Source organism: Oncorhynchus clarkii, chromosome 12 (genome assembly GCF_045791955.1).
Source record: "Oncorhynchus clarkii lewisi isolate Uvic-CL-2024 chromosome 12, UVic_Ocla_1.0, whole genome shotgun sequence".
In the NCBI taxonomy this organism is placed as follows: Eukaryota; Metazoa; Chordata; class Actinopteri; order Salmoniformes; family Salmonidae; genus Oncorhynchus; species Oncorhynchus clarkii.
Genome location: NC_092158.1, coordinates 29,084,292 through 29,111,170, shown reverse-complemented (window position 1 = coordinate 29,111,170; position 26,879 = coordinate 29,084,292). Strand labels below are relative to the sequence as shown.

Below are 26,879 nucleotides of genomic sequence, written 5' to 3'. Positions count from 1 at the left end.
TATCCGCCATGGTGTGTAGTCAACAGAAGTCAGAAATAGCATTATAAATATTCACTTACCTTTGATGATCTTCATCAGAATGCACTCCCAGAAATCCCAGTTCCACAAGAAATGTTTGTTTTGTTCGATAATGTCCATAATTGATGTCCAAATACCTCCTTTTTGTTCGCGCTGTAGCAGCTGTAGAACTTTTTAGGATCTGGGTACCCATGCCAAATCTTTTCAGTCTCTTGAGGAGAAAATGTGTTCTCGTGCCCTCTTCACAACTGTCTTGGTGTATTTGGACCATGATAGTTCGTTGGTCATGTGGACTCCAAGGAACTTGAAACCCTCAACCCGCTCCACTTCATCCCCGTCAATGTTAATGTGTGACGGTTCGGAGGTCTCTGACCTCTTCCCTATAGGCTGTCTCATCATTGTCGGTGATCAGGCCTACCACTGTTGTGTCGTCAGCAAACTTAATGATGGTGTTGGAGTCATGCTTGGCCATGCATTCGTGGGTGAACAGGGAGTACAGGAGGGGACTGAGCACGCACCCCTGAGGGGCCCCAGTGTTGAGGATCAGCGTGGCAGATGTGTTGTTGCCTACCCTGACCACCTGGGGACGGCATGTCAGGAAGTCGAGGATACAGTTGAAGAGGGAGATGTTTACTTCCAGGGTCCTTAGCTTAGTGATGAGCTTTTTGGACACATAGGTGTTCCTTTTGTCCAACTGGGAAAGGGCAGTGTGGAACGCGATTGAGATTGCGTCATCTGTGGATCTATTGGGGCGGTATGTGAATTGGAGTGGGTGTAGGGTTTCCGGCATGATGGAGTTAATGTGAGCCATGACCAGCCTTTCAAAGCACTTCATGGCTACCGACGTGAGTGCTATGGGGCGGTAATCATTTAGGCAGGTTGCCTTCGCTTTCTAGGGCACAGGGACAATGGTGGTCTGCTTGAAAAATGTTGGTATTACAGATTCCGTCAGGGAGAGGTTGAAAATGTCAGTGAAGACACTTGCCAGTTGGTCCGCGCATGAGTACACGTCCTGTTAATCCATCTGGCCTTGTGAATGTTGGCCTGTTTAAAGGCCTTGCTCACATCAGCTACCGAGAGCGTGATCACACAGTCGTCTGGAACAGCAGGTGCTCTCATGTGCTTCAGTGTTGCTTGCCTCAAAGCGAGCATAAAAGGCATTTAGCTTGTCTGGTAGATTTTAGCTCGTCACTGGGCAGCTCGCAGCTGAGTTTCCCTTTGTTGTCCGTAATATTTTTCAAGCCCTGCCACATCCGACGAGCATCAGAGCCAGTGTAGTAGGATTCAATCCTAGTCCTATATTGACACTTTGCCTGTTTGATGGTTCGTCTGAGGGCATAGCGGGATTTCTTATAAACGTTCGGATCAGTGTCCCAATTCTTCAAAGTGGCAGCTCTAGCCTTTAGCTCAGTGCGGATGTTGCCTGTAATCCATGGCTTCTTGTTGGGAAATGTACGGGCACTGTGGCGATGACTTCGTTAATGCAGCTATTGATTAAGCAGGTGACTGAGGTGGTATACTCCTCAATGCCATTGGATGAATCCCGGAACATATTCCAGTCTGTGCAAGCAAAACAGTCCTGTTGCATAGCATCCATGTCATCTGACCACTCCCGTATTGAGCGAGTCACTGGTATTTCCTGCTTCAGTTTTTGCTTTTTGCTTCCTGAAAACTGATTTAAGTTTGCCTACATTAAAGTCCCCAACCACTAGGAGTGCCGCTTCTGGATGAGCATTTCTTGTTTGCTTATGGCCTTATACAGCTCGTTGAGTGAGGTCTTAGTGCCTGCATCGGTTTGTGGTGGCAAATAGACGGCTACGAATAATATTGATGAGAACTCTCTTGGTACATAGCGTGGTCTATAGCTTATCATGAGGTATTCTACCTCTGGCAAGCAATACATTGAGACTTCTTATCGCGCACCAGCAGTTATTGACAAATAGACATACACCCCACCCCTCGTCTTATCAGACGTAGCTGCTGTGTCCTGCCAATGCACAGAGAAGCCAGCCAGCTCTGTATGATCTGTGCCGTCGTTCAGCCACGTCTCTGTGAAATAAGATATTAGAGTTTTAATGTCCCGTTGGTAGGATAGTCTTAATCGTAGATCATCCAGTTTGTTTTCCAGTAATTGCACGTTGACCAATAACACGGAGGGAGGGTACCTTCGCGTTGGACTCATTAAAGAAAACATCTGCTGAAGTGGAGGGAAATAGTGATGGAACTAATTCCTAGCAGGGCAGCAGAGGCAGACAGGGTAGAACATGTGTTACTGCGGTACAGATTAAATAGAGCAGCATGCTGCTGCAGGACTGTTCTCACACCACCTGGGCCTTGTGCGTGTGTGTGTTTGTGTGTTTGCGTAAGCGTGTTTGTGTGTGTATTTGTGTGTTTGCGTATGTATGTGCATGTGTGTGTACTTGGATGTGTGTGTGTGTGCATAATCCATGTATATCCCTTGTTTGTGCAAGATGGCATGTGCGTCTGGCCGTTTGGAGCAGCTGTGAGTGTGTACGCTACACTACCTTTCATTGTGTTTGAAAATAAAATGGAAGAGATCTTTACGCATTTGGTGTTTCAGATGTGAAATGCATGCCAAGTACACTGTTACACACTCCTGCTCTTACAATACACACGTGAATGTAGGGAATAACACAAGCAAACAAACACACTCGTTTTCTCATGTACAGTCAGGTCCATTAGTATTTGGACAGTGACACAATTTGCATAATTTTGGCGACACCACAATGGATTTGAAAGGAAACAATCAAGATGTGCCTGAAGTGTAGACTTTCATCTTTAATTTAAAGGTTTTGTCAAAATTATTGTATGAACCGTGTAGGAATTACAAAAATGTGTACCCCCCCCCCCCCCACACACACACCATTTTAGGGGCTCAAAAGTAATTGGACAAACTAACACATTCATAAATTCAATTGTGAGTTTTGATACTTGGTTGCAAATCCTATGCAGTCAATGACTGCCTGAAGTCTGGATCCCATAAACATCACCAGATGCTGGGTTTCTTCCCTGGTGATGCTCTGCCAGGCCTTTACTGCAGCTATCTTCAGTTCCTGCTTGTTCTTCGGGCGTTTTGCCTTCAATTTTGCCTTCAGAAAGTGAAATGCATGCTCAATTGGATTCAGGTCAGGTGACTGACTTGGCCATTGCAGAACATTCCACTTCTTTGCCTTAAAAAAGTATTGGGTTGCTTTTGCAGTACGCTTTGGATCATTGTCCATCTGCACTGTGAAGCGCCATCAAATGAGTTTTGAAGCATTTGGCTGAATCAGAGCAGATAATATAGCCCTAAACACTTCAGAATTCATCCTGTTGCTTTTGTCAACAGTCACGTCATCAATACATACAAGGGAACCAGTTACATTGGCAGCCATACATGCCCACGCTATAACACTACCTGTACCATTCTTCACAGATTTGTTTTTAAATTGAACCTTTATTAAACTAGGCAAGTCAGTTAAAAACTCATTTTTGTTTACAAATACGACCTACCAGGGAACTGCCTTGTTCAGGGGCAGAACAACAGATTTTTACCTTGTCAGGGTCGGGGATTCGATCCAGCAACCTTTCGGTTACTAGCCCAAAACTCTAACCACTAGGCTATCTGCCACACCACCACAGATGAGGTGGTATTCTTCAGATCATGAGCAGTTCCTTCCTTTCTCTTCTCTTCCCATCATTCTGGAACAATTTGATCTTTGTCTCATCTGTCCATAGGATGTTGTTCCAGAACTGTACAGGTGTTTTTTAGACTTAAAAAAAAAACTCTAATCTGGTCTTCCTGTTTTTGAGGCTTACCAATGGTTTACATCTTGTGGTAAACCCTCTATATTTACTCTGGTGAAGTCTTCTCTTGATTGTTGACTTTGACACAGATATGCCTACCTCCTGGAGGGTGTTATTGATCTGGTCAACAGTTGTGAAGGGGTTTTTCTTCACCAGGGAAAGAATTCCTCTGTCATCCACTACAGTTGTTTTCCGTGGTCTTCCGGGCCTTTTGGTGTTCCTGAGCTCACCAGTGCTTTCTTTCTTTTTAAGAATGAACCAAATAGTTGATTTGGCCATACCTCATGTTTTTGCCATCTCTCTGATGGGTTTTTTCAGCCTAATGATGGCTTGCTTCACTGGCAGTGACAGCTCTTCAGGCTTCATATTAAGGGTTAACAGCGACAGATTCCAAATACAAATACCACAAATCAAATCTAGATGGTTGATGGTTTGACCGGACATGGAGGTTAGTCTGTATGAAGTGAGGGGTATTGATGTTTATTTTCAGCAAGGCATTTGACAGACACTGCTAGATGAGAAGCAATTGGTGTCCTGTTCCAAAAAGCCAATGGCAAAGACCCTTATTATACCTACTGTATCTCTGGGCTTTGAAATGTGAGAATATATAGACCTGTGGCAGATGATTGTCCTGCCAATGTATTGAATGTATAATAGAACAAGACAAGCTTCTGTAGGGGATAGTGGGGTAAGTTGAGCCATTTTTACATTCAGCTTCACTCCGTCAAGGGAAATATAGTATTATTTCTAACAAAGACATCATATTTCAGGATGTTGAGTATCTATAGAAATAATCAGAATTCATAGAACATTACAGTTTTGAAAACATAGCTTGTCCAAAAAAGTGGTCTCTTGGAACAACCTAGGGGTTGTAAGGGGTAAGTTAAGCCACAGAACCGAAGTTATGCCGCCTACAAATTCCTGTAATGAATGAAATATTACCATGTCTATTGTTATTTCCCAAACACAATTCAACACAATCACAACAGGTTTTTTTTGTTATTTAATCGTTTAAAGCAGATTTTAACACAGGCTTAACACCTAGCAAACACTGTACTTTTTTTACACCTTTAACATAAGCCAGGCCCTGTTGTTACCTCATATCCCAGCAATAATGCCTTGCATTACATCTGGGAAGAAAACACTTACATTTGCTGAACTTGGCATTGGCTCAACTATTGGCTCCACTTACCCCATGGCAAACATTTTGACTATATTAGCCCACACAGCTACAAGGATGCACTAGGTTTAGGACCTCATATAGAAGCTTAGAAAGACCCCAACTGATGTATAGAACAATCTTAAAATGATATACATTGGTTTACATACAAGCATCACAATAAATTAATTTGTTTCATTTTTTTAACCTAACTTTTTCCATGTGATTTCTCCCTTCACAGACCCCATGAAATGATTACCTCTTCCTAAATATTTGGTTGAATTATACATTTTCTGTATGGTTTCAAAGAAACAATAGTGGCTCAACTTACCCCTTTGGCCTAACCTATCCCACTCTCCCATATATATCTCGACAAAGGTAGAGTCTGTGTGTGAAAGAGTCTCTGCACTGTCAAGTTGTCACAGAGATGCTCTGAGTGAGTTTGTTTTGCAGCAGTTCCCTTGGTGCAGCCTGGTCCAGGTCCTGCTATCAATATGAGTGATTGTCATGATCGTTCAAACACCTGCTGTGTGCTGCATCAGTGAAGCGGGCCGTGCCCAGCAATGCGCGTCCACACCTACATTACACTACTCAAACTGTCTGTTCAAACTCCCACTGAATAGGACTGAATGGTTTCTATCTCCTAACCTACCTATAATCAACATGACACATGTGTTCATTAGGCCTCAATAGGGGTTCACAGCAAAGTTATTGTTATTGTCTGAATTCTTATTATTTAAATTTTCATTGACAACATTCACCTTTTTGAAGTCATCAGAGACATTACTGTGACAAACCATATCAAGTTTGGCATTGATATCTCAAAAAAAAATAAGGACACCATGAACAATGAACCTTTTTGACTATGCAACGCTAATGCTTAAAATAATCATAAAAAATCTTCTTCTCATGGACTAAAAGTCAGATTCACTACAAATGTGGTCTTTGCACTCATCACAATAGTCACTGAAGAGTTTGAGAAATTAAAGTTGATCCATTCAAAGATGGCCATATTATACTAGTTGATGTGTATTAGCACATACGCTAATATGCTAAAATATGCTAAGAATACTTAACAAATCTTCTCATGAACCATATATAAATAGTTGCTGCATTCAAATATGGCTGCACTATAGATGAAAGTTAGCACATATGCTAATGCTAAACATGCTCGTTAAATCTTCTTCTCATGAACCATAAGTCAAATTGACTCCAGATGTGGTACAGTATATGGACTCAATGGATTAGCCTATAATGAATTTGATAATGTTTAGTTGCTGAATTCAAGGATGGCCCCGCTACACCACTAGATGGCACCACATCAAACCCAGGCTAAAATAACCTATGGACATGAGGCCATGAAATATGGAATGCAAACTTTATGTACAGTACCAGTCAAAAGTTTGGACACACCTACTAATTTATTTATTTGTACTATTTTCTACATTGTAGAATAATAGTGAAGACATCAAAACTATGAAATAACACATATGGAATCATGTAGAAACCAAACAGGTGTTAAACAAATCAAAATAAATTTTAGATTTTAGATTCTTCAAAGTAGCCACCCTTTGCATTGATGACAGATTTGCACACTCTCTCAACCAGCTTCACCTGGAATGCTTTTCCAACAGTCTTTAAGAAGTTCCCACATATGCTGAGCACTTGTTGGCTGCTTCTCCTTCGGTCCAACTCATCCTAAACCACCTCAATTGGGTTGAGGTCGGGTAATTGTGGATGCCAGGTCATCTGATGCAGCCCTCCATCACTCTCCTTCTTGGTCAAATAGCCCTTATATAGCCTGGAGGGGTGTTGGGTCTTTGTCTTGTTGAAATACAAATGATAGTCCCACGTCGCACAAACTAGATGGGATGGCATATAGTTGTAGAATGGCAAGTCTCTTCTTCTTATTGGTGTTTGAAGAATCTCAAATATAAAATATATTGGGATTTGTTTAACACTTCTTTGGTTACTACATGATCCCATATGTGTTATTTCATAGTGTTGATGTCTTCACTGTTATTGTACAATGTAGAAAATAGTAAAAAATAAAGAAAAACCCTTGAATGAGTAGGTGTGTCCAAATTTTTGACTGCTACTAGAAGCTGTGTGAATATAAAGTCACTGCAACCTTAGATGACTGCACTAGATCAGTTTGTGGCACTATAGATGCACTATAGAAGGACATTGACCTCATCCCGTCAGTTGAGGATGCCTGGTCTTTCTTTAAAAGTAACTTCCTCACCATTTTAGATAAGCATGCTCCGTTCAAAAAATGCAGAACTAAGAACAGATATAGCCCCTGGTTCACTCCAGACCTGACTGCCCTCGACCAGCACAAAAACATCCTGTGGCGGACTGCACTAACATCGAACAGTCCCCGCGATATGCAACTGTTCAGGTCAGTCAGGAAAGCTAAAGCCAACTTCTTCAGGCAGAAGTTTGCATCCTGTAGCTCCAACTCCAAAAAGTTCTGGGACACTGTGAAGTCCATGGAGAACAAGAGCACCTCCTCCCAGCTGCCCACTGCACTGAGGCTAGGTAACACGGTCACCACCGATAAATCCATGATTATCGAAAACTTCAACAAGCATTTCTCAACGGCTGGCCATGCCTTCCGCCTGGCTACTCCAACCTCGTCCAACAGCTCCCCCCCCCCCGCAGCTACTCGCCCAAGCCTCTCCAGGTTCTCCTTTACCCAAATCCAGATAGCAGATGTTCTGAAAGAGCTGCAAAACCTGGACCCGTACAAATCAGCTGGGCTTGACAATCTGGACCCTCTATTCCTGAAACTATCCGCCGCCATTGTCGCAACCCCTATTACCAGCCTGTTCAACCTCTCTTTCATATCGTCTGAGATCCCCAAGGATTGGAAAGCTGCCGCAGTCATCCCCCTCTTCAAAGGGGGCGACACCCTGGACCCAAACTGTTACAGACCTATATCCATCCTGCCCTGCCTATCTAAGGTCTTCGAAAGCCAAGTCAACAAACAGATCACTGACCATCTTGAATCCCACCGTACCTTCTCCGCTGTGCAATCTGGTTTCCGAGCCGGTCACGGGTGTACCTCAGCCACGCTCAAGGTACTAAACGATATCATAACCGCCATCGATAAAAGACAGTACTGTGCAGCCGTCTTCATAGACCTTGCCAAGGCTTTCGACTCTGTCAATCACCGTATTCTTATCGGCAGACTCAGTAGCCTCGGTTTTTCGGATGACTGCCTTGCCTGGTTCACCAATTACTTTGCAGACAGAGTTCAGTGTGTCAAATCGGAGGGCATGCTGTCCGGTCCTCTGGCAGTCTCTATGGGGGTGCCACAGGGTTCAATTCTCGGGCCGACTCTTTTCTCTGTATATATCAATGATGTTTCTCATGCTGCGGGCGATTCCCTGATCCACCTCTACGCAGACGACACCATTCTATATACTTCCGGCCCGTCCTTGGACACTGTGCTATCTAACCTCCAAACGAGCTTCAATGCCATACAGCACTCCTTCCGTGGCCTCCAACTGCTCTTAAACGCTAGTAAAACCAAATGCATGCTTTTCAACCGTTCGCTGCCTGCACCCGCACGCCTGACCAGCATCACCACCCTGGATGGTTCCGACCTTGAATATGTGGACATCTATAAGTACCTAGGTGTCTGGCTAGACTCTAAACTCTCCTTCCAGACCCATATCAAACATCTCCAATCGAAAATCAAATCAAGAGTCGGCTTTCTATTCCGCAACAAAGCCTCCTTCACTCACGCCTTCAAACTTACCCTAGTAAAACTGACTATCCTACCGATCCTCGACTTCGGCGATGTCATCTACAAAATTGCTTCCAACACTCTACTCAGCAAACTGGATGCAGTTTATCACAGTGCCATCCGTTTTGTCACTAAAGCACCTTATACCACCCACCACTGCGACTTGTATGCTCTAGTCGGCTGGCCCTCGCTACATATTCGTCGCCAGACCCACTGGCTCCAGGTCATCTACAAGTCCATGCTAGGTAAAGCTCCGCCTTATCTCAGTTCACTGGTTACGATGGCAACACCCATCCGTAGCACGCGCTCCAGCAGGTGTATCTCACTGATCATCCCTAAAGCCAACACCTCATTTGGCCGCCTTTCGTTCCAGTTCTCTGCTGCCTGTGATTGGAACGAATTGCAAAAATCGCTGAAGTTGGAGACTTTTATCTCCCTCACCAACTTCAAACATCTGCTATCTGAGCAGCTAACCGATCGCTGCAGCTGTACATAGTCTATTGGTAAATAGCCCACCCATTTTCACCTACCTCATCCCCATACTGTTTTTATTTATTTATTTTTCTGCTCTTTTGCACACCAATATCTCTATCTCTACCTTTACATAACCATCTGATCATTTATCACTCCAGTGTTAATCTGCATAATTGTAATTATTTGCCTACCTTCTCATGCCTTTTGCACACAATGTATATATAGACTCCCCTTTTTTCTACTGTGTTATTGACTTGTTAATTGTTTACTCCATGTGTAACTCTGTGTTGTCTGTTCACACTGCTATGCCTTATCTTGGCCAGGTCGCAGTTGCAAATGAGAACTTGTTCTCAACTAGCCTACCTGGTTAAATAAAGGTGAAATAAAAAAAAATAAAAAAAATTGGCACCAGTGACATAGGTTACTAGAGCAATAACTATTGATCGAGTGGACTTTGTCTCATCGAAATGAATGTGAGATTTAAATTATGCAGATTAACAATGGGACATATCACGGAAATAACATTGAAAATATTTCACAAATCTGAAGCATAAACCATTAGTCAAATTGACCCCAGATTTGAGATATAAACTCAATAAATTAAGTACGGACTTTAAAAATTATTACCTGCCACATTCAAAACCACCATACAGCATTATACTTCACTTGTGTCATCCTTGTGGTATTGAGAGAAAACCATAGTAATACTTTCACTGATTGCACATAAAGGAAGATAGTTCCTACATGATAGAGTGCTTGCTTTGTTATCCAACTGATCTTGTGTCCTTTCTGTCATCCTGTGGACCCCGTTCATTGCTGCTTACATCTATATTGTTTAATATATTATTGTATTGAATATGGTTGGATATTTCCATGTTTTGTATTTCCTTAGAAAGACACAGGTTATTAAGTTTCCCTTCCATCTATTAGACTCTGTAGAATTCACAGGGTTGCTTTTCCTGCAATGCTTGACTGAGGTTATGTGATGGTTGTGCACAGTGTGAGTTTTACTGCAGTACTGAACTGTTGGTTTATGCAAGTGTTGGACTGTCTGGGTGTAGGTGTGAGATGGTTTGGGATTCCGTGTGTGTGTGTGTGTGTGTGTGTGTGTGTGTGGTATTCTGCTGTGGAACAGGATAATCAGCATGGAGTAGATTGCTGCATTAGCAGAAAGCAGTGGAAGAAGGTCATCTAGAAACATCAGTGTTGCTAAACCCTGCAGAGAGAGAAATGCCCATACATTAGAGCAAATTAAGGGAAGAAGGCCCTTGGGCCCTAACCAGCAGAATATCCGATGCCCACTGCAGATGATCAAAAAGATTTAATTAGAAGTTTGCCTGCTTTTTTGAAACCTCTTCAATCAAGCCAAGGGCATAATTTACACAAGGCCATTGATTGAACTGTTTTAACTGGTCCAGAAGATCAAGGATGGGGATCCAGGCCCCACATCTACACAGGGCTGTATTACGGCATCAAAGCTCCGGCCTCAGTTCCCTCACAGCAAGACATGCTGAAAAATGATTATGTCTTACATCAGTCAATCTCACACTGGCTATGTTTACACAGGCAGCCCAATTCTCATATGCTTTTTACTAATAGGTATTTTGACCAATCAGATAAGCTCTTAAAAAGATCTGATATGAAAAAAATCTAATGTGATTGGTCACAATACCAATCAATGGAAAAAAGATCAGAATTTGGCTGCTTGTGTAAATGCACCCACTGAGTGCCCTACATGCGTCCTTTGTCCTGATTGTGTCCACATCCTGAATATCTGTCAAATAATTTGCATATAGGAAGAGACCGGCCAAGAACGCCATCATCACTGGTACATTAATCTGGACAGGCTGTTTCTATAGTAACGCTGCTTGCTGTGTATATTCATTATGAGTAAAAGTCTAAAAGTATTTATTTTTAAATATAGTTAAGTATCAAAAGTAGATTAAAAAGTATGAATAATTCAAAATTCCTTATATTAAGCAAACCAGATGGCACAATCTTCACACTCCAACACTCAGACATAATTTTAAAACAAAGCATTTGTGTATAGTGAGTCCGCCAGATAAGAGGCAGTAGGGATTACCAGGGATGTTCTCTTGATGAGTGTGCAAATTGGACCATTTTCTGTCCTGCTAAGCATTCAAAATGTAACAAGTACTTTTGAGTGTCAGGGAAAATGTATGGAGTACATAATTTTCTTTAGGAATGTAGTGAAGTAAAAGTAAAAGTTGTCAAAAATTAAAAAAGTATAGTACTGATACCCAAAAACTACTTAAGTAGTACCTTAAAGTATTTTTACTTAAATACCTTGCACCACTGATTAGTGCCAGGTATAAACAAAGCTCTTGAAAGCCACAGGATTCGAAGTATATGACGAAACTATACTTTCAAGGTCTAACTTCTCCAGATCTGCATTGCATATGTATTGCAATTGATCAGTGCATACACAGCAAGCAGTGAGCATACACTGCAAGCAGTGTGCTTATACACAGTTGTGAGTCCAGATGAATGAACCAGTGATGAAGGCGTTCTTGGCTGGTATGTGATGTGAACCACCCTGCAGCCTCTAGCGATCCACCACAGCCAGGTCTCTAACTGGAGACCCAATTAGCTCATCCAGCTAAAGAGCATGTCTGATTGCAGCCCAAGTGGATAATTGAGTCTCAAAAGCTATCTTTGGATTCAGGATGACATTATAATCACAAATCGGAGCAGGCTACTAGAGCTCTTAAAGTTATGCTGAAAGGAAGAAACAGCCAGTAAACTGAGTGTAGAGCCGGTGTCTGTTGAAATATCTGCAGTGTGAAAATGGTTTATACTTGAAATGGTGTGTTGGTAATATTGCATAGCTTTGAAGACATTATATCCAATGCATTTGATGTATAGCCTCTAAATGCTCTGTAGCTGTCCTGTATTGCTTCTACAGTATATTTCAGTTTACTGTGTAGGCTGCCTAACCTGTGTGTTCATAATTCCAGTGTTAGATCCTATGGTAGCTCATGCAGTAGCTGGTGTGTTGGCTGGACACGCAGGCCCTGGCTCTCCCAGAGGCTCTCACACACATTCATCCACACAGCAGCTGTTGCCATCAGCCTCAAGGGGCAACACCGGCCCTGAGCACTGACACCAGATGCACTGGGAAAACACCTAAAAAACACATACTAGCACTCACAAATAGGCATGCATACAGACAGAACTAGCAGTGACATATACGTTATGGACAGTGCACTAACACCAAGGGCACAAAAACAGAGAGCTGTCACATAATGTTCAGCCACACATACTGAACACCCAGAGTGAAAATGTCATTTAATCTCATATGGAGCATGTCTCCATAATAAGACAGCTAATTTCTGGTGGCAGAACATAATGAATGAAGACCTGACCAAGCACAGAGATTAGAGAGCTGAATTACATTACAACACTATGGCTATCACACTGCAGATGCATCTCTCTCTCTCTCTCTCCCTCCCTCCCTCTCTCTCTTGCTCTCTCTCCCTCGCTCTTTCTGTCTCTCCCTCGCTCCTCCTCTTTCTCTCCCCCATCTCCCCCCATCTCTCTTGCTCCCACTCTCAATTTGTGTTTGAGCTAGTTAAAATCCCATATTCTCCTCCCTAACCCTAAGTATAGTTTTCAGTATCTGTACTTTACTTTGCTATTTAAGCAACATTTACTTATACTCCATTCCTAAAGAAAATAATGTACTTTTTACTCCATACATTTTCCCTGACACCCAAAAGTACTCGTTACATTTTCAATGCTTAGCAGGACCTGATAATGGTCCAATTCATGCACTTATCAAGAGAACATCCCTGGTCATCCCTACTGTCTCTGATCTGGTGGACTCACTAAACACAAATGCTGTGTTTGTAAATTATGTCTGAGTATTGGAGTGTGCTCCTGGCTATCTGTAAATAAATAAAAAACAAGAAAATTGTGCCATCTGGTTTGCTTAATAAAAGTAATGTGAAATGATTTATACCTCTACTTTTATACTTATAGTTAAGTATATTTAAAACCAAATACTTTTAGAATTTTACTCAAGTAGTATTTTACTGGGTGACTTTGTATTTACTTGAATCATTTCCTATTACGGTATCTTTACTTTTACTCAAGTATGACAATTGGGTACTTTTTCCACCACTGCATGCCACTGATCATGATAACAACCTGTGCTGCCTACTCAGATTGTCTGCACATGGAACCTCTCCCTCTCTTTCCTCCTTCTTCCTCTGTGTATTCATGCTCCAAAACCCTCTCTTTCCTCCTCCTTCTTCTGTGTATTCATGCTCCAAACCCCTCTCTTTCCTCCTCCTTCCTCTGTGTATTCATGCTCCAAACCCCTCTCTTTCCTCCTCCTTCCTCTGTGTATTCATGCTCCAAACCCCTCTCTTTCCTCCTCCTTCCTCTGTGTATTCATGCTCCAAACCCCTCTCTTTCCTCCTCCTTCCTCTGTGTATTCATGCTCCAAACCCCCCTCTTTCCTCCTCCTTCCTCTGTGTATTCATGCTCCAAACCCCTCTCTTTCCTCCTCCTTCCTCTGTGTATTCATGCTCCAAACCCCCCTCTTTCCTCCTCCTTCCTCTGTGTATTCATGCTCCAAACCCCTCTCTTTCCTCAGCCTCTGCAGCTTTATCCCTTCCTCCTCATCCATCCATCTCCTCGTTTACATTGTTTCATCTCTCCCTGATCCACTAGTCCTCCATTATCCCCTCTTTTCGCACCACTCCTCTCTGGCACTGTCCCCACAACAGCATTGCAGTGAAAATGATGCATCAACACACTTCCTTTCACTTTTACCTGCAAGGTGTTTAAATCTGATTTAATACAAGAACCCCCAGGCTTATTTCTCTCCTGGAAAAGCGCATTACAGCTTTGTAAAAGAGATCACAGGTGGTTGTGTGTTTATGTATGTGTGTGTGTGTGTGTGTGTGTGTGTGTGTGTGTGTGTGTGTGTGTGTGTGTGTGTGTGTGTGTGTGTGTGTGTGTGTGTGTGTGTGTGTGTGTGTGTGTGTGGTGTGTGTGTGTGTGTGTGTCAAATGGAGCAGAGAAAGAGGGGGGAGGTGAGCGAAAGGTTATAGAGGACAGTTAGGACAAACACACAGAGTATACACCACAGTGACGGCAGGAGGAAGGCAGAGACTTGATTTGAAGTCAGGAGATAATCTAGTCAACAGGATTATACCAGAACGGTCACATATACATACCTTCTAATCCCACATTACACAGATGACAGGACCCTGATGTATAATGAGTTTACCAGAAACACTTCTCTGAAATAGCAGTCTGACCACATGAAACACAACTTCACAGCCTTACACCAACACATTACAGTAGTTTAAATAAGACTCCTGCTAGCCCGGCGACACACTTAATTATTCCGCTGCTTCGTCGTTGGCTACATACAGTACTTTCGTCTGAGACTGCCATCGTTGAAGTAATTTGTGGTGGGGCACTGTACAAAACAAAGTCATAGGATCATCTCTAACCAATCAGAGTATCAAAGCCAATTACTGCTGTATTTGTGTTCTGGCTCTGGCCCAGCCCATCGGTTTCTGCACTAATCAGATGGCCCTGAATGTGTTCGCATTCGGTGAAGGGGGGTACTCAGATTCACACTCACTGCGGAGAAGAAACTAACATCTGTGGGCATATCATTTGGCTGGAACAAGGAGTCTGGATAGCCAGGCAACCTGTATACACTATATACAGTGCATTCGGAAATAATTCAGACCCCTTGACTTTTTCCACATTTTGTTATGTTACAGCCTTATTGTAAAATTGATTAAATTGTTTCTTTTTTCATCAATCTACACACATTACACCATAATGACTACAAAACAGGTTTTTATATTAAAATATATTAGAAATAAAAAAGCAGAAATGTCACATTTAAGTAAGTATTCAGACACTTTACTCAGTACTTTGTTGGTGCACTTTTGGCAGCAATTACAGCCTCAAGTCTTATTGAGTATGGCGCTACAAGCCTGGCAAACCTGTATATGGGAAGTTTCTCCCAGTCTTCTCTGCAGATCCTCTCAAGCTCTGTCAGGTTAGATGGGGAGCATCGCTGCACAGCTATTTTCAGGTCTCTCCAGAGATGTTCGATTGGGTTCAAGTCCGGGCTCTGGCTGGGCCACTCAAGGACATTCAGAGATTTGTCCCGAAGCCTCTCCTGCGTTGTCTTGGCTGTGTGCTTAGGGTCATTGTCTTGTTTGAAGGTGAACCTTCACCCCAGTCTGAGGTCCTGAGCGCTCTGGAACAGGTTTTCATGAAGGATCTCTCTGTACTTTGCGCCGTTCATCTTTCCCTTGATCCTGACTGGTCTACCAGTCACTGCGGCTTAAAAACATTCCCACAGCATGATGCTGCCACCACCATGCTTCACCGTAGGGATGGTGCCAGGTTACCTCCAGACGTGATGCTTGGAATTCAGGCCAAAGAGTTCAATATTGGTTTCATCAGACCAGATAACCTTGTTTTTCATGTTCTGAGAGTCCTTTAGGTGCCTTTTGGCAAACTCCAAGTGGGCTGTCATGTGTCTTTTACTGACGATTGGCTTCTGTCTGGCCACTCTACCATAAAGGCCTGATTGGTGGAGTGCTGCAGAGATGGTTGTCCTTCTGGAAGGTTCTCCCATCTCCACAGAGGAACTTTGGAGCCATGTCAGAGTGACCATTGGGTTCACCTCCATGACCAAGCCCCTTCTCCTCCATTTGCTCAGTTTGGCTGAGCGGCCAGCTCTTGGTGGTCCCAAACTTCCTCCATTTAAGAATGATAGAGGACACTGTGTTCTTGGGGACCTTCAATGCTGTAGACATTTTTTGGTACCCTTCCCCAGATCTGTGCCTCGATACAATCCTGTCTCGGAGCTCAATGGACAATTCCTTCGACCTCATGGCTTGCTTTTGCTCTGACATGCACTGTCAGCTGTGGGTCCTTATAAATCATTCCTTTCTAAATCATGTCCAATCAATTTAATTTACCACAGGTGGACTCCAAGTGTCAAGGATGATCAATGGAAACAAAATGCACCTGAGTATGTGGAATTGTGTGTCGGTTAAAGAAGATTTTATTATTATTATTATTATTTAATCCATTTTTTAATAATGGTGTAACGTAACAAAATGTGGAAAAGTAAAGGGGTCTGAATACTTTCCGAATGCACTGCATATATCTAAACACTACGTCCCATAGCTGTAATAGCTATAAGCATCTAAGTTCAGGCAGAATGGACCAGCACAGAGATATCAGTTACCGCTAATGCCTAGAGGCTAACCAGACAGTTCTGTTGGCCAAACAGATTGAACATGGCCCAAACACTAAGGGATCATTTACAACACACCCTCATGACCACATCAGCAGTATTGAGCAAGCTACAGGAGCAACCAGAGGAATCTATCTAGGCTACCGAGGGACAAAAGGTACAAACTCCCAGACATCAAATAGGAGACAAATATCTGTGGTGCACTATAGGGCCACCCATTTCACAATTCACATGACCACTTATTTACATTTGACATTTGAGTAATTTAGCAGACACTCTTAAAAGAAAGTGTAAGTGAGTGTTAGTTCACAAAAGGCATTTTATTTTATTTTTTTTTGGGGGGGGGGGGGGGGGGGTCAGTGTGAGAAGGTGATGTGGGGGGGTGGTGTTGGATTATTTAAGATACTCTTTGAAGAGGTAGGGTTTCAGATGTTTTCGGAAGATGGGCGAGGACTCTGCTGTCCTAGGTTCAGGGGGAAGCTGGTTCCACCATTGGGGTTCCAGGACACCGAAAGCTTGGACTGGGCTGAGCTGGACCTGCCCTCCGGTAGGGGTGGGATGCCCAAGAGACCAGAGGTGGCAGAACGGAGGGTCGGGGTGTAGGGTTTGAGCATAGCCCCAAGGTAGGAAGGGGTAGTTCCCCTTGCTGCTCCAGTACTATGGTCTTGTAGTGGATGCAAGCTTCAACTGGAAGCCAGTGGAGTGTGCAGAGGAGCAGGGTGACATGGGTGAACTTGGGAAGGTTGAACACCAGGCAGGCTGCAGCGTTCTGGATAAGTTGCAGGAGTTTGATGGCACAAGTGGGGAGCCAACAGCGAGTTTCAGTAGTCCAGACAGGAGATGGCAAGTGCCTGGATTAGGGTCTCCGCCACTTCCTGTGTGAGGTAGGGTTGTACTTTACAGATGTTGTAGAGCATGAACCTGCAGGAGCGAGTCACTGCTTTGATGTTTGCAGAGAATGACAGGGTGTTGTCCAGGTTTACACCAAGGTTATTTTCCTCTGGAAGGGGGACACCGTGCAGTTTTCAACTGTGATCGAGAGGTCTTTGAACGGGCAGGCCTTCCCCGGGAGGAAGAGCAGCTCCGTCTTGTCGAGGTTGAGCTTGAGGTGGTGGGCTCTCATTCAAGCTTCGATATCTGCTAGGCACGCAGAGATGTGTGTCGCCACCTGGGTGTCAGAAGGGGGGAAGGAGAAAAGTAGTTGAGTGTCATCCACATAGCAAGCATAGGAGAGACCATGTGAGGACATGACGGAGCCGAGTGGCTTGGTGTATAGAGAGAACAGGAGAGGACCTAGAACCGAGCCCTGTGGGTCACCAGTCGTGAGAGTATGTAGTGCCAACACAGATCCTCTCCATGTCACCTGGTGGGAGCGGCCTGCCAGGTAGGATGCAATCCAAGAGTGTGCAGAGCCTAAGACACCCAGCCCTGATATGGTGGAGAGGATCTGATGGTTCATGGTTTCGAAGGCAGCGTATAGATCTAGGAGGATGAGAACACAGGAGAGAGAGTGAGCTTTGGCAGAGCGGAGAGCCTCCTTGACACAGAGAAAAGTAGTCACAGTTGAATGACCCGTCTTGAAGCCTGATTGGTTAGGGTAAAGAAGATCGTTCGGAGAGAGATAGCGAGAGAGTTGGTCTCTCGCTATTTCTCACGTCTGGTATAGAATGTGGAAACACCACAATGCCTTTTACACCACACATATAGATGCTACAGAGGAAGATGTGACAATTAATAAAAGGATTGACCAAAATTTTGCTTGAGGAGTATTAGTCTTGAAGTATGTTTGATATGGGGTAAAGCCTTTCTTGTCGGGCCTGTAAAATGCATGATCAACAGTAGCGCTCAGATTAAGTATAAAAGACAAGAACAGAAGTCCATGTCTGCATTAATAATGCTCTCTGTCAGACGCTGCAGACAAATTGAGAGAGTTGTCTCTGCTTCTGAATTGTTTCATTAATTGATTAATTCTCTGATTAGTTTATTCGTCTTTTGCACCAGACAGGCTATCAATGATTCCAGTTGTCAGAGGTTTGATCTCAACTCAAAGTAGATGTGAAGAAAATTCAGATCCCTTATCCCGTGTATCAATCGAATGGCACTCAGACACATGGAGAGATATATATACACCAGGGGAGGCTGCTGAGGGGAGGACGTCTCATAATAATGGCTGGAACAGAGCAAATGGAATGGCATCAAACACACGGAAACCACGTGTTTGATGTATTTGATACCATTCCACTGTCCAAAGTGAAAACCTCATAAATATCTGTCAACGTGATTTAATTTGAAACTTTTCTTAAACAATTTGCATTATGAAGAGGCTATTTATGTATTGCTCAGTTTAGTAAACTCAAGTTAAATAATCACCTCCGATTTGATTATTTAGGTGATTGTGTAACTGAAGTTTAGTAAACTCAAGTTAAATAATCACCTCCGATTTGATTAGGTTGATTTAGGTGATTATGTAACTGAAGTTTAGTAAACTAAACAATACATAAATAGTTGCATCTTCATAACGCACATTGTTGAAGAAAAGTTTAAAGTTAAATTATATAGTATTACATTCAGCATTATTACATCAAGGGAAATGTAGTATTCTTTCTAACAAAGATATCTGCATATTTTTTAGGGTGTTGTGTATCCTTGGAAATATTCTGAATGCATGTAAACATAACAGTTTTGAAAACAGCTTGGCAAAAAAGTGGTCTCTTGGCACAACTTACCCCGAGTATGGGTACATTGAGCATAGTGATGGGGTTAACATGGGGACACATTTCTAACACTTTGTACTTTTTAAAAACACTTTCAACATAAGCTCAGGCCGCTTGTGTAACCTCATAACCCAGTGACAATGCCTTGCATTTCACCTGGGAAGAAAACACTTCAATTGTGGCCTAGAAGGGGGCGAACCCAACTGAAGAATGAATTTGTCATCATTCGAACTTGAGTAATCACATGAATGTGAGGTGTCTTCAAAATACTTTGCATAAAATGGACAAAATGTAATCATCATTTGTATGGGGTATATTGATTAGCCATTGGCTCAACTTTCCCCTGGACAGATGGCACAATTGACCTTAAAGCAACTATATTTACTGTATTAGCCCACAAATCTACAAGGATGCACTTTCATGCTAGGTTTATGACCTCATATTGAAGCTTATAGAGATCTCAACTGCTGTATAAAACATTATTTATACCATCTACTTTGGTTTACATACAAGCATCATGAAACTTATAACACAATGCATTCATTTGACTTTGTGAAAATCTGTTTTTTTGGATCTAACTTGCTTATCACTTTCCACATATGGCTTCTTCCTTCACAGACTCCATGAAATGACAACCTCTTCCTAAATATTTGGTCACTGATTTTGTGTATGGTTTCCTAGAAACAAGGGGTGGCTCAACTAACCCTTTGGCACGACTTACCCCACTCTCCTCTACTGTATATAGCCTTCTAGCCACACACTCTGATAGACGTTATGCACACACACACACACACACACACACAAACATACACAACACACACAACACACACAACACACAGAGGATGGGAGAGAAGGTCAGGCGTTGCCCTAGTGGCAGGGTACTACCTGGGGTTGAGGTTAATGAGCACAGCAGTTCAGTTGGCCTCCATGCTAACACAAGTAGCCAAGCTCTGTAGCCACGCTCCCCAGCTCAACACGGAAGGACAGAAAGAGAGAGTACACTAGATTTCTTCTCTACTGGACTGTACTTCAAATCATACAGCTATATACAGTGCCTTGCGAAAGTATTCGGCCCCCTTGAACTTTGCGACCTTTTGCCACATTTCAGGCTTCAAACATAAAGATATAAAACTGTATTTTTTTGTGAAGAATCAACAACAAGTGGGACACAATCATGAAGTGGAACGACATTTATTGGATATTTCAAACTTTTTTAACAAATCAAAAACTGAAAAATTGGGCGTGCAAAATTATTCAGCCCCCTTAAGTTAATACTTTGTAGTGCCACCTTTTGCTGCGATTACAGCTGTAAGTTGCTTGGGGTATGTCTCTATCAGTTTTGCACATCGAGAGACTGACATTTTTTCCCATTCCTCCTTGCAAAACAGCTCGAGCTCAGTGAGGTTGGATGGAGAGCATTTGTGAACAGCAGTTTTCAGTTATTTCCACAGATTCTCGATTGGATTCAGGTCTGGACTTTGACTTGGCCATTCTAACACCTGGATATGTTTATTTTTGAACCATTCCATTGTAGATTTTGCTTTATGTTTTGGATCATTGTCTTGTTGGAAGACAAATCTCCGTCCCAGTCTCAGGTCATTTGCAGACTCCATCAGGTTTTTTTCCAGAATGGTCCTGTATTTGGCTCCATCCATCTTCCCATCAATTTTAACCATATTCCCTGTCCCTGCTGAAGAAAAGCAGGCCCAAACCATGATGCTGCCACCACCATGTTTGACAGTGGGGATGGTGTGTTCAGGGTGATGAGCTGTGTTGCTTTTACGCCAAACATAACGTTTTGCATTGTTGCCAAAAAGTTCAATTTTGGTTTCATCTGACCAGAGCACCTTCTTCCACATGTTTGGTGTGTCTCCCAGGTGGCTTGTGGCAAACTTTAAACGACACTTTTTATGGATATCTTTAAGAAATGGCTTTCTTCTTGCCACTCTTCCATAAAGGCCAGATTTGTGCAATATACGACTGATTGTTGTCCTATGGACAGAGTCTCCCACCTCAGCTGTAGATCTCTGCAGTTCATCCAGAGTGATCATGGGCCTCTTGGCTGCATCTCTGATCAGTCTTCTCCTTGTATGAGCTGAAAGTTTAGAGGGACGGCCAGGTCTTGGTAGATTTGCAGTGGTCTGATACTCCTTCCATTTCAATATTATCGCTTGCACAGTGCTCCTTGGGATGTTTAAAGCTTGGGAAATCTTTTTGTATCCAAATCCGGCTTTAAACTTCTTCACAACAGTATCTCGGACCTGCCTGGTGTGTTCCTTGTTCTTCATGATGCTCTCTGCGCTTTTAACAGACCTCTGAGACTATCACAGTGCAGGTGCATTTATACGGAGACTTGATTACACACAGGTGGATTGTATTTATCATCATTAGTCATTTAGGTCAACATTGGATCATTCAGAGATCCTCACCTCCTCACTGGAGAGAGTTTGCTGCACTGAAAGTAAAGGGGCTGAATAATTTTGCACGCCCAATTTTTCAGTCTTTAATTTGTTAAAAAAGTTTGAAATATCCAATAAATGTCGTTCCACTTCATGATTGTGTCCCACTTGTTGTTGATTCTTCACAAAAAAATACAGTTTTATATCTTTATGTTTGAAGCCTGAAATGTGGCAAAAGGTCGCAAAGTTCAAGGGGGCCGAATACTTTCGCAAGGCACTGTATTTCGCTGGGTAAGCAAGCATGTGGAAATGGCAATGTTGTGTGTGTGTGATTATTCTGTACAGATGGTGAGTGCAGTTTACCAGTAACTCACATTGTGGTTAATGGGTGGAAAAGCACACTTTGAATTTGACTAATCACACAGGCGAGAGACAATGAAGCAGATTTTTTACACCCCAGGTTAAAAAATAATCTATTACAGAATGTTTGTACTCAATGCATGTCTCCACTGCTAATTAGACTCCAATCTGTTCATGCATGACCTTCTGCCACTACACTGCTGTAACTAGAGAACACAAAACCAGAGAAATTACACAAAAAGCAATCTCGTCTCCTCCAAGTTCAGATTCATTTTTTCCACCTTCAACTCCTCCTCCAACTCATGCTGCTCCGCTCTCTTCCACACTTCCATTTCTGTCCTCTGTCTCGGTATATCTCTCTCTCCTCTTCTACTAGAGATCCCCCAATGCCCCTCCATCAATACCAGTGCCAATAGTTGAAATCAACATTAATTAACCCTAATGCCTTCTAATACCAGTTATTTATTATGTTCAATTAGCTTGTCCCTTAACTAATGATGGCCTAACAGACAAGCTAAATACCTTTTGTGCTCACTTCGAGGCAAGCAACACTGAAGCATGCATGAGAGCACCAGCTGTTCTGGATGACTGCGTGATCCCGCTTCCGTAGCCGATGTGAGCAAGACCTTTAAACATTCACAAGGCCGCGGGGCCAAACGGATTACCAGGACGTGCAACTGGCAAGTGTCTTCACTGACATTTTCAACATCTCCCTGACAGAGTCTGTAATACCTACATGTTTCAAGCAGACCAGCATAGTCCCTTAGCCCAAGAATGTGAAGGTAATCTGCCTAAATGACTACCCCGTAGCACTCACGTCGGAAGCCATTAAGTGCTTTAAAAGGCTGGTCATGGCTCACATCAACACCATCATACTGGAAACCCTAGACCCACTTCAGGGGAGGGAAGGGGAGGCAGAGAGTAGAGGCTACTGCTGAGACACACACACACTTTCAATCAGAAAAACACAATCATCACACAAACATGAAAAAATTAAGAATAAAAAACTTTTACACGCACGCACGCACGCACGCACGCACGCATGCACACACACACACACACACACATACAGAGGTGATGAGTGGCAGGAAAGTCTTACCTCCCAATCATGGTAGAATGTTGCTGGACAGCAGCCTCTAGCAGCCGCTCCAGAATGGTCCACTCCCCCATGGTCATCGAAAGACAGGTTCAACCTACAGAGGAACTGGGGCTCTGGGGCTCTCTCCCATTTCCTTCCCCTCCTCCTGGGCTCAGCGCTCCAGCCAGAGGGGGCGCATCCGCCCCCGTCCCACACCAGCTTCTCCTGCCCTCTACTCGTTGACCTGGCTGATGGTTCTCTGTAGGAGTGACTGTGTGGGGGTGAACGTGTGTCCTCCCTCGGTCCGGTCCCGTTCTGCTCTTCCCTTCCTGGCAGAGGAGCGGTGCCGTCTGACTCTCCTCCTCTCTCCCCCTCCCTCCCTTTCTCCCCCTTCCTGTGCAGTGAAGCTCGTCCTTCCCCTGCCGCACCACTCAGATCTATACTATAGCTCACTGTATCTGACAGCCATGATCTCGCTCACTCTCTCTCTCCTTCTCTCCCTCCTCCTTTATATCTCCTTCCTCCCCCTTTTTCTCCCCCTCACTCTCTCTCTTCCCTACCCCCTCTTTCTCCTTCCTCCACCCTACACCCAGGGCTCTCCTGGTACCTCATATGCACTCCCTCCCATCAGTGCGAAGCTCTTGTCCTTGCATTGTGTTCAGTACCTTCCCTATAACCTTCCTTCTCAAACCCCGCACACTGCACCCAGCTGACCCTTCCTCTGCTCACCTCCATGCAGAGCCGTAGATACACTCACACACAAACTATGACCACTGCCCGGGATCCTTACTGCATTTACTACGCTAGAATGTAAAGACACATTTGCAAATAAAGCTCCTGGCATGCACAGTAATGCTTACTTAATTTTCTTGTCATGAGAAACGGTGGCTCCTCCCCCAATCACGACAAGAAACTGTAAAAAGCCTGCCGGCACACACACACTCCCTCAGTAACAAATCAACTGCCTTGCTGCATACACCGAGGCAGTGGTGCTGCAGACCTGTTGTCCTGTATCATCCCTCTAGCTAATTCCAGCAGAGTCCTCAGCCTGGAGTCAGGTCTATCGCAGAGAGCAGGGATGAGTGGCTATATAGTAAAACTATTTTTGGGTTCCATCATCTCGTTCCTCTTCTTTCACTCTCTTACTCACTTTGCTCTTTCTCTCTCCTCGCTTCCCCCTCTACTTGTGTTTGTGTGTTGAGCTCACTCTCTCTGTGATTACTTATTTCTCTCTAGGTCACCCTCCTGTTCCTCCCTATCCTTTCTGCGCGCTTTCTCTCTGCTTTGCTCTATCAATGTCACCCTCCTGTTCCTCCCTATCCTTTCTGCGCGCTCTCTCTCTGCTTTGCTCTATCAATGTCACCCTCCTGTTCCTCCCTATCCTTTCTGCGCGCTCTCTCTCTCTGTTTCGCTCTATCAATGTCACACTCCGTAAGCATGCCACACACCCCCCACCACCTTCTCACTCTCTCTCTCTATCCTCTTTCCTTCTCGAGTAAATGTGCTTGGATTGCTACCCTGATCGCTGCTTCACTTGTGCTTGCAATAATTCCTCCCTCCCTTGTGCCGTCTCTGTTCTCTCCCCCTATGCTATTGGAATAAGCGATTCTACCGCCACCTCTCCTTCCCTGCTTTTTTCGGTAATCTTCGTCTGTGTGGAGTCTTGGTAGAGCTATCTTTCTCTCTCACTGTAGCTCTGTCTCTCATCATCCTCTTGTACACATGGTCTCTCTTTTTTTCTCTCACTTTTGTTCTTTCTGTTACACATCACCCTGCTAGTGCTTCTGTTGAGAGGATTGCAGGAGAATCATGGTTCTGCACCCCCCCCCCCTTCCTCCACACCTATTTATCTCTGCGAGAACCCTATCATCTCCCCCCCCCCCCTCCTCATTCACTTAATCACATTCTGTCCATTTCCCCTTCTCCATTCCATCCCCTTCTGTCTCTCTCTCTGGAGTGATGAGCACAGTATAGTATTATGCCATGACATTGATTACTGAATTCATTAGATTAATATTATGACGTGTGAGACTGTATATACTGTAGGATACCCCCACCCACAGATACACACGCTCTACCACACCTGTGCATAGCCAACAGTAACAGCATCAAGCGGAAGATGGGCAGACAGATATATGGAGTTTTGGACCATAAGGAGAAATAGAGGGAGGTGAGAGGGAGGGAGGAGGGGGGAGGGGGGGGGGGGGGGGGTTGGTGTTCAGATTGCGTGCAGGTTTGTGAGAGGTGAGTAGAACATGTGCCTGTGATGTCATGGTAACAGTGCATGCATTGTTAGAGCATTCACTTACATAAAACCAGCCACGGCTTCCGGAGTCAATCAGGCTAGAGGGAGCAAGTTCACAACCACAAACCTTACACAGCAACATCTGCAGTGAATCAAGGATTGGCTTAACTAGCTCTGTGTACGTGTGTGTGTGTGAGTGAGAGAGCAGGGAAGGAGGGAGCATTGTGTGTGTTCAGCATCTTGGGCGAGGGGGCTTACGGTCTCACCCTCATCCAGGACACATGGTATATCAGTCCTGTGGCAGGCAGACTGAACTCAACAGCTCTGACTGAGGTGCATCAGTGGAATATGTTTGGACCTGGTTTAGTGGTTAGTGAGAGCGGCTCTGGAGAGCTGTTGTCAGCTGGCCAGGGATAGGGCTGATTGAGTTCAAAGCTCTAAGGCACATGAGAGAGAGAGACGCAGGTGTGTCATCGGTGACCTGGAACAGCCATCTTAAAACACAGACACACAAGTAAACAATGAAATACACACACAAGATTATTCATACACAAATGACCTTGGATGGCCAAATAGGAAACACCAAATTGCTTTAATTAATTAACAGGAAAAGGACATCTTAGATTAATGGATATTCCAAAAAGACTATTTTAAAGCTGGAATTCTTCTGATTTTCTTGCCACAAAGATGCTGATCATTAATGATAGACGTTGCTATTCCCTTGTCAAAATCCTGTATTGATACTCCATATTTAGGGCTTCAAGCTTGAATGTTGAGTATGAATCAAATAAGATGAAAAGAGATCAGACATTTAATAACCCAAAGTGTGAAGTCAGATAATTATCCAGCTACTCTAAATAACAGGGGTCACTTAACCAAAATAAGAATGATAGTATATGAACTACGTAGGTCAACGGGTCTCTGAAGGGAGAGGGGGATGCAAGGTTTGGTGTGAAGCAGCGTTCAGGTGTGTGTCGGAAATGTTCATCAGGGAGCAGATTTAGATCCAAGTTTAACACTATCACTCTCCTGTGGATTTTTCTGCTCATGGGCCCCTGGCCAGTCTTTGGAGAGGCTGCCATCTAGTGGCTGTACAGGCTCTCAGCAGGACAGTAAAGGGATGGGCTCCTGTTAGAGACCTAATAGATTTATGCATGTCTCAACACCATTACCCTTTCAACGTTAGAGGGGAGTTAAACCAACCCCAATAAGAAAATGCCAAGCCAAATTCACTGTGATAGCTGGGAGGCTGTAATCACAAACTGATATGAGAGCTGACAAATGGTGGGCTTGTAGCTTGCTGGTAGGACATTGATGTTGTCAGAAAGTGGATTCAGTGTTGATAGGGAGTGCAGACAGGCAAGATTAGAGTATACATTCTGACTTTACCCAGTAACTTCCCCTTGACATCTAACCATACCTGACAGAAGGTCAATACTCTGTCCTTCACCTGGTCTGAAATGTACAGTACCATACAATACACTACCTCGGTCTGTCCATGTGTCAGACTTCTTAAACATTGCCCCTATTGACCCATATATGTTGTGGGGAAATTATTTAGACTTAAAATATTTTCCACACTAACACCACTAAGTTCACAGGAA

The 26,879-nt window shown here is 43.7% G+C and overlaps 1 protein-coding gene across 1 annotated transcript in view; it reads right to left on the bottom strand.

The window, feature by feature from the left end:
• Positions 1 to 23,373, bottom strand: part of LOC139422993 (gap junction delta-2 protein-like) — a 28,407-nt gene extending 5,034 nt beyond the window's left edge. Inside the window, exon 1 of the mRNA XM_071174529.1 lies at positions 23,052 to 23,373. Coding sequence (XP_071030630.1) covers positions 23,052 to 23,128 — 77 coding nt within the window. The 5' untranslated portion in view covers positions 23,129 to 23,373. The remainder of the gene's footprint in view (positions 1 to 23,051) is intronic.
• Between the last annotated feature and the right edge of the window lie 3,506 nt (positions 23,374 to 26,879).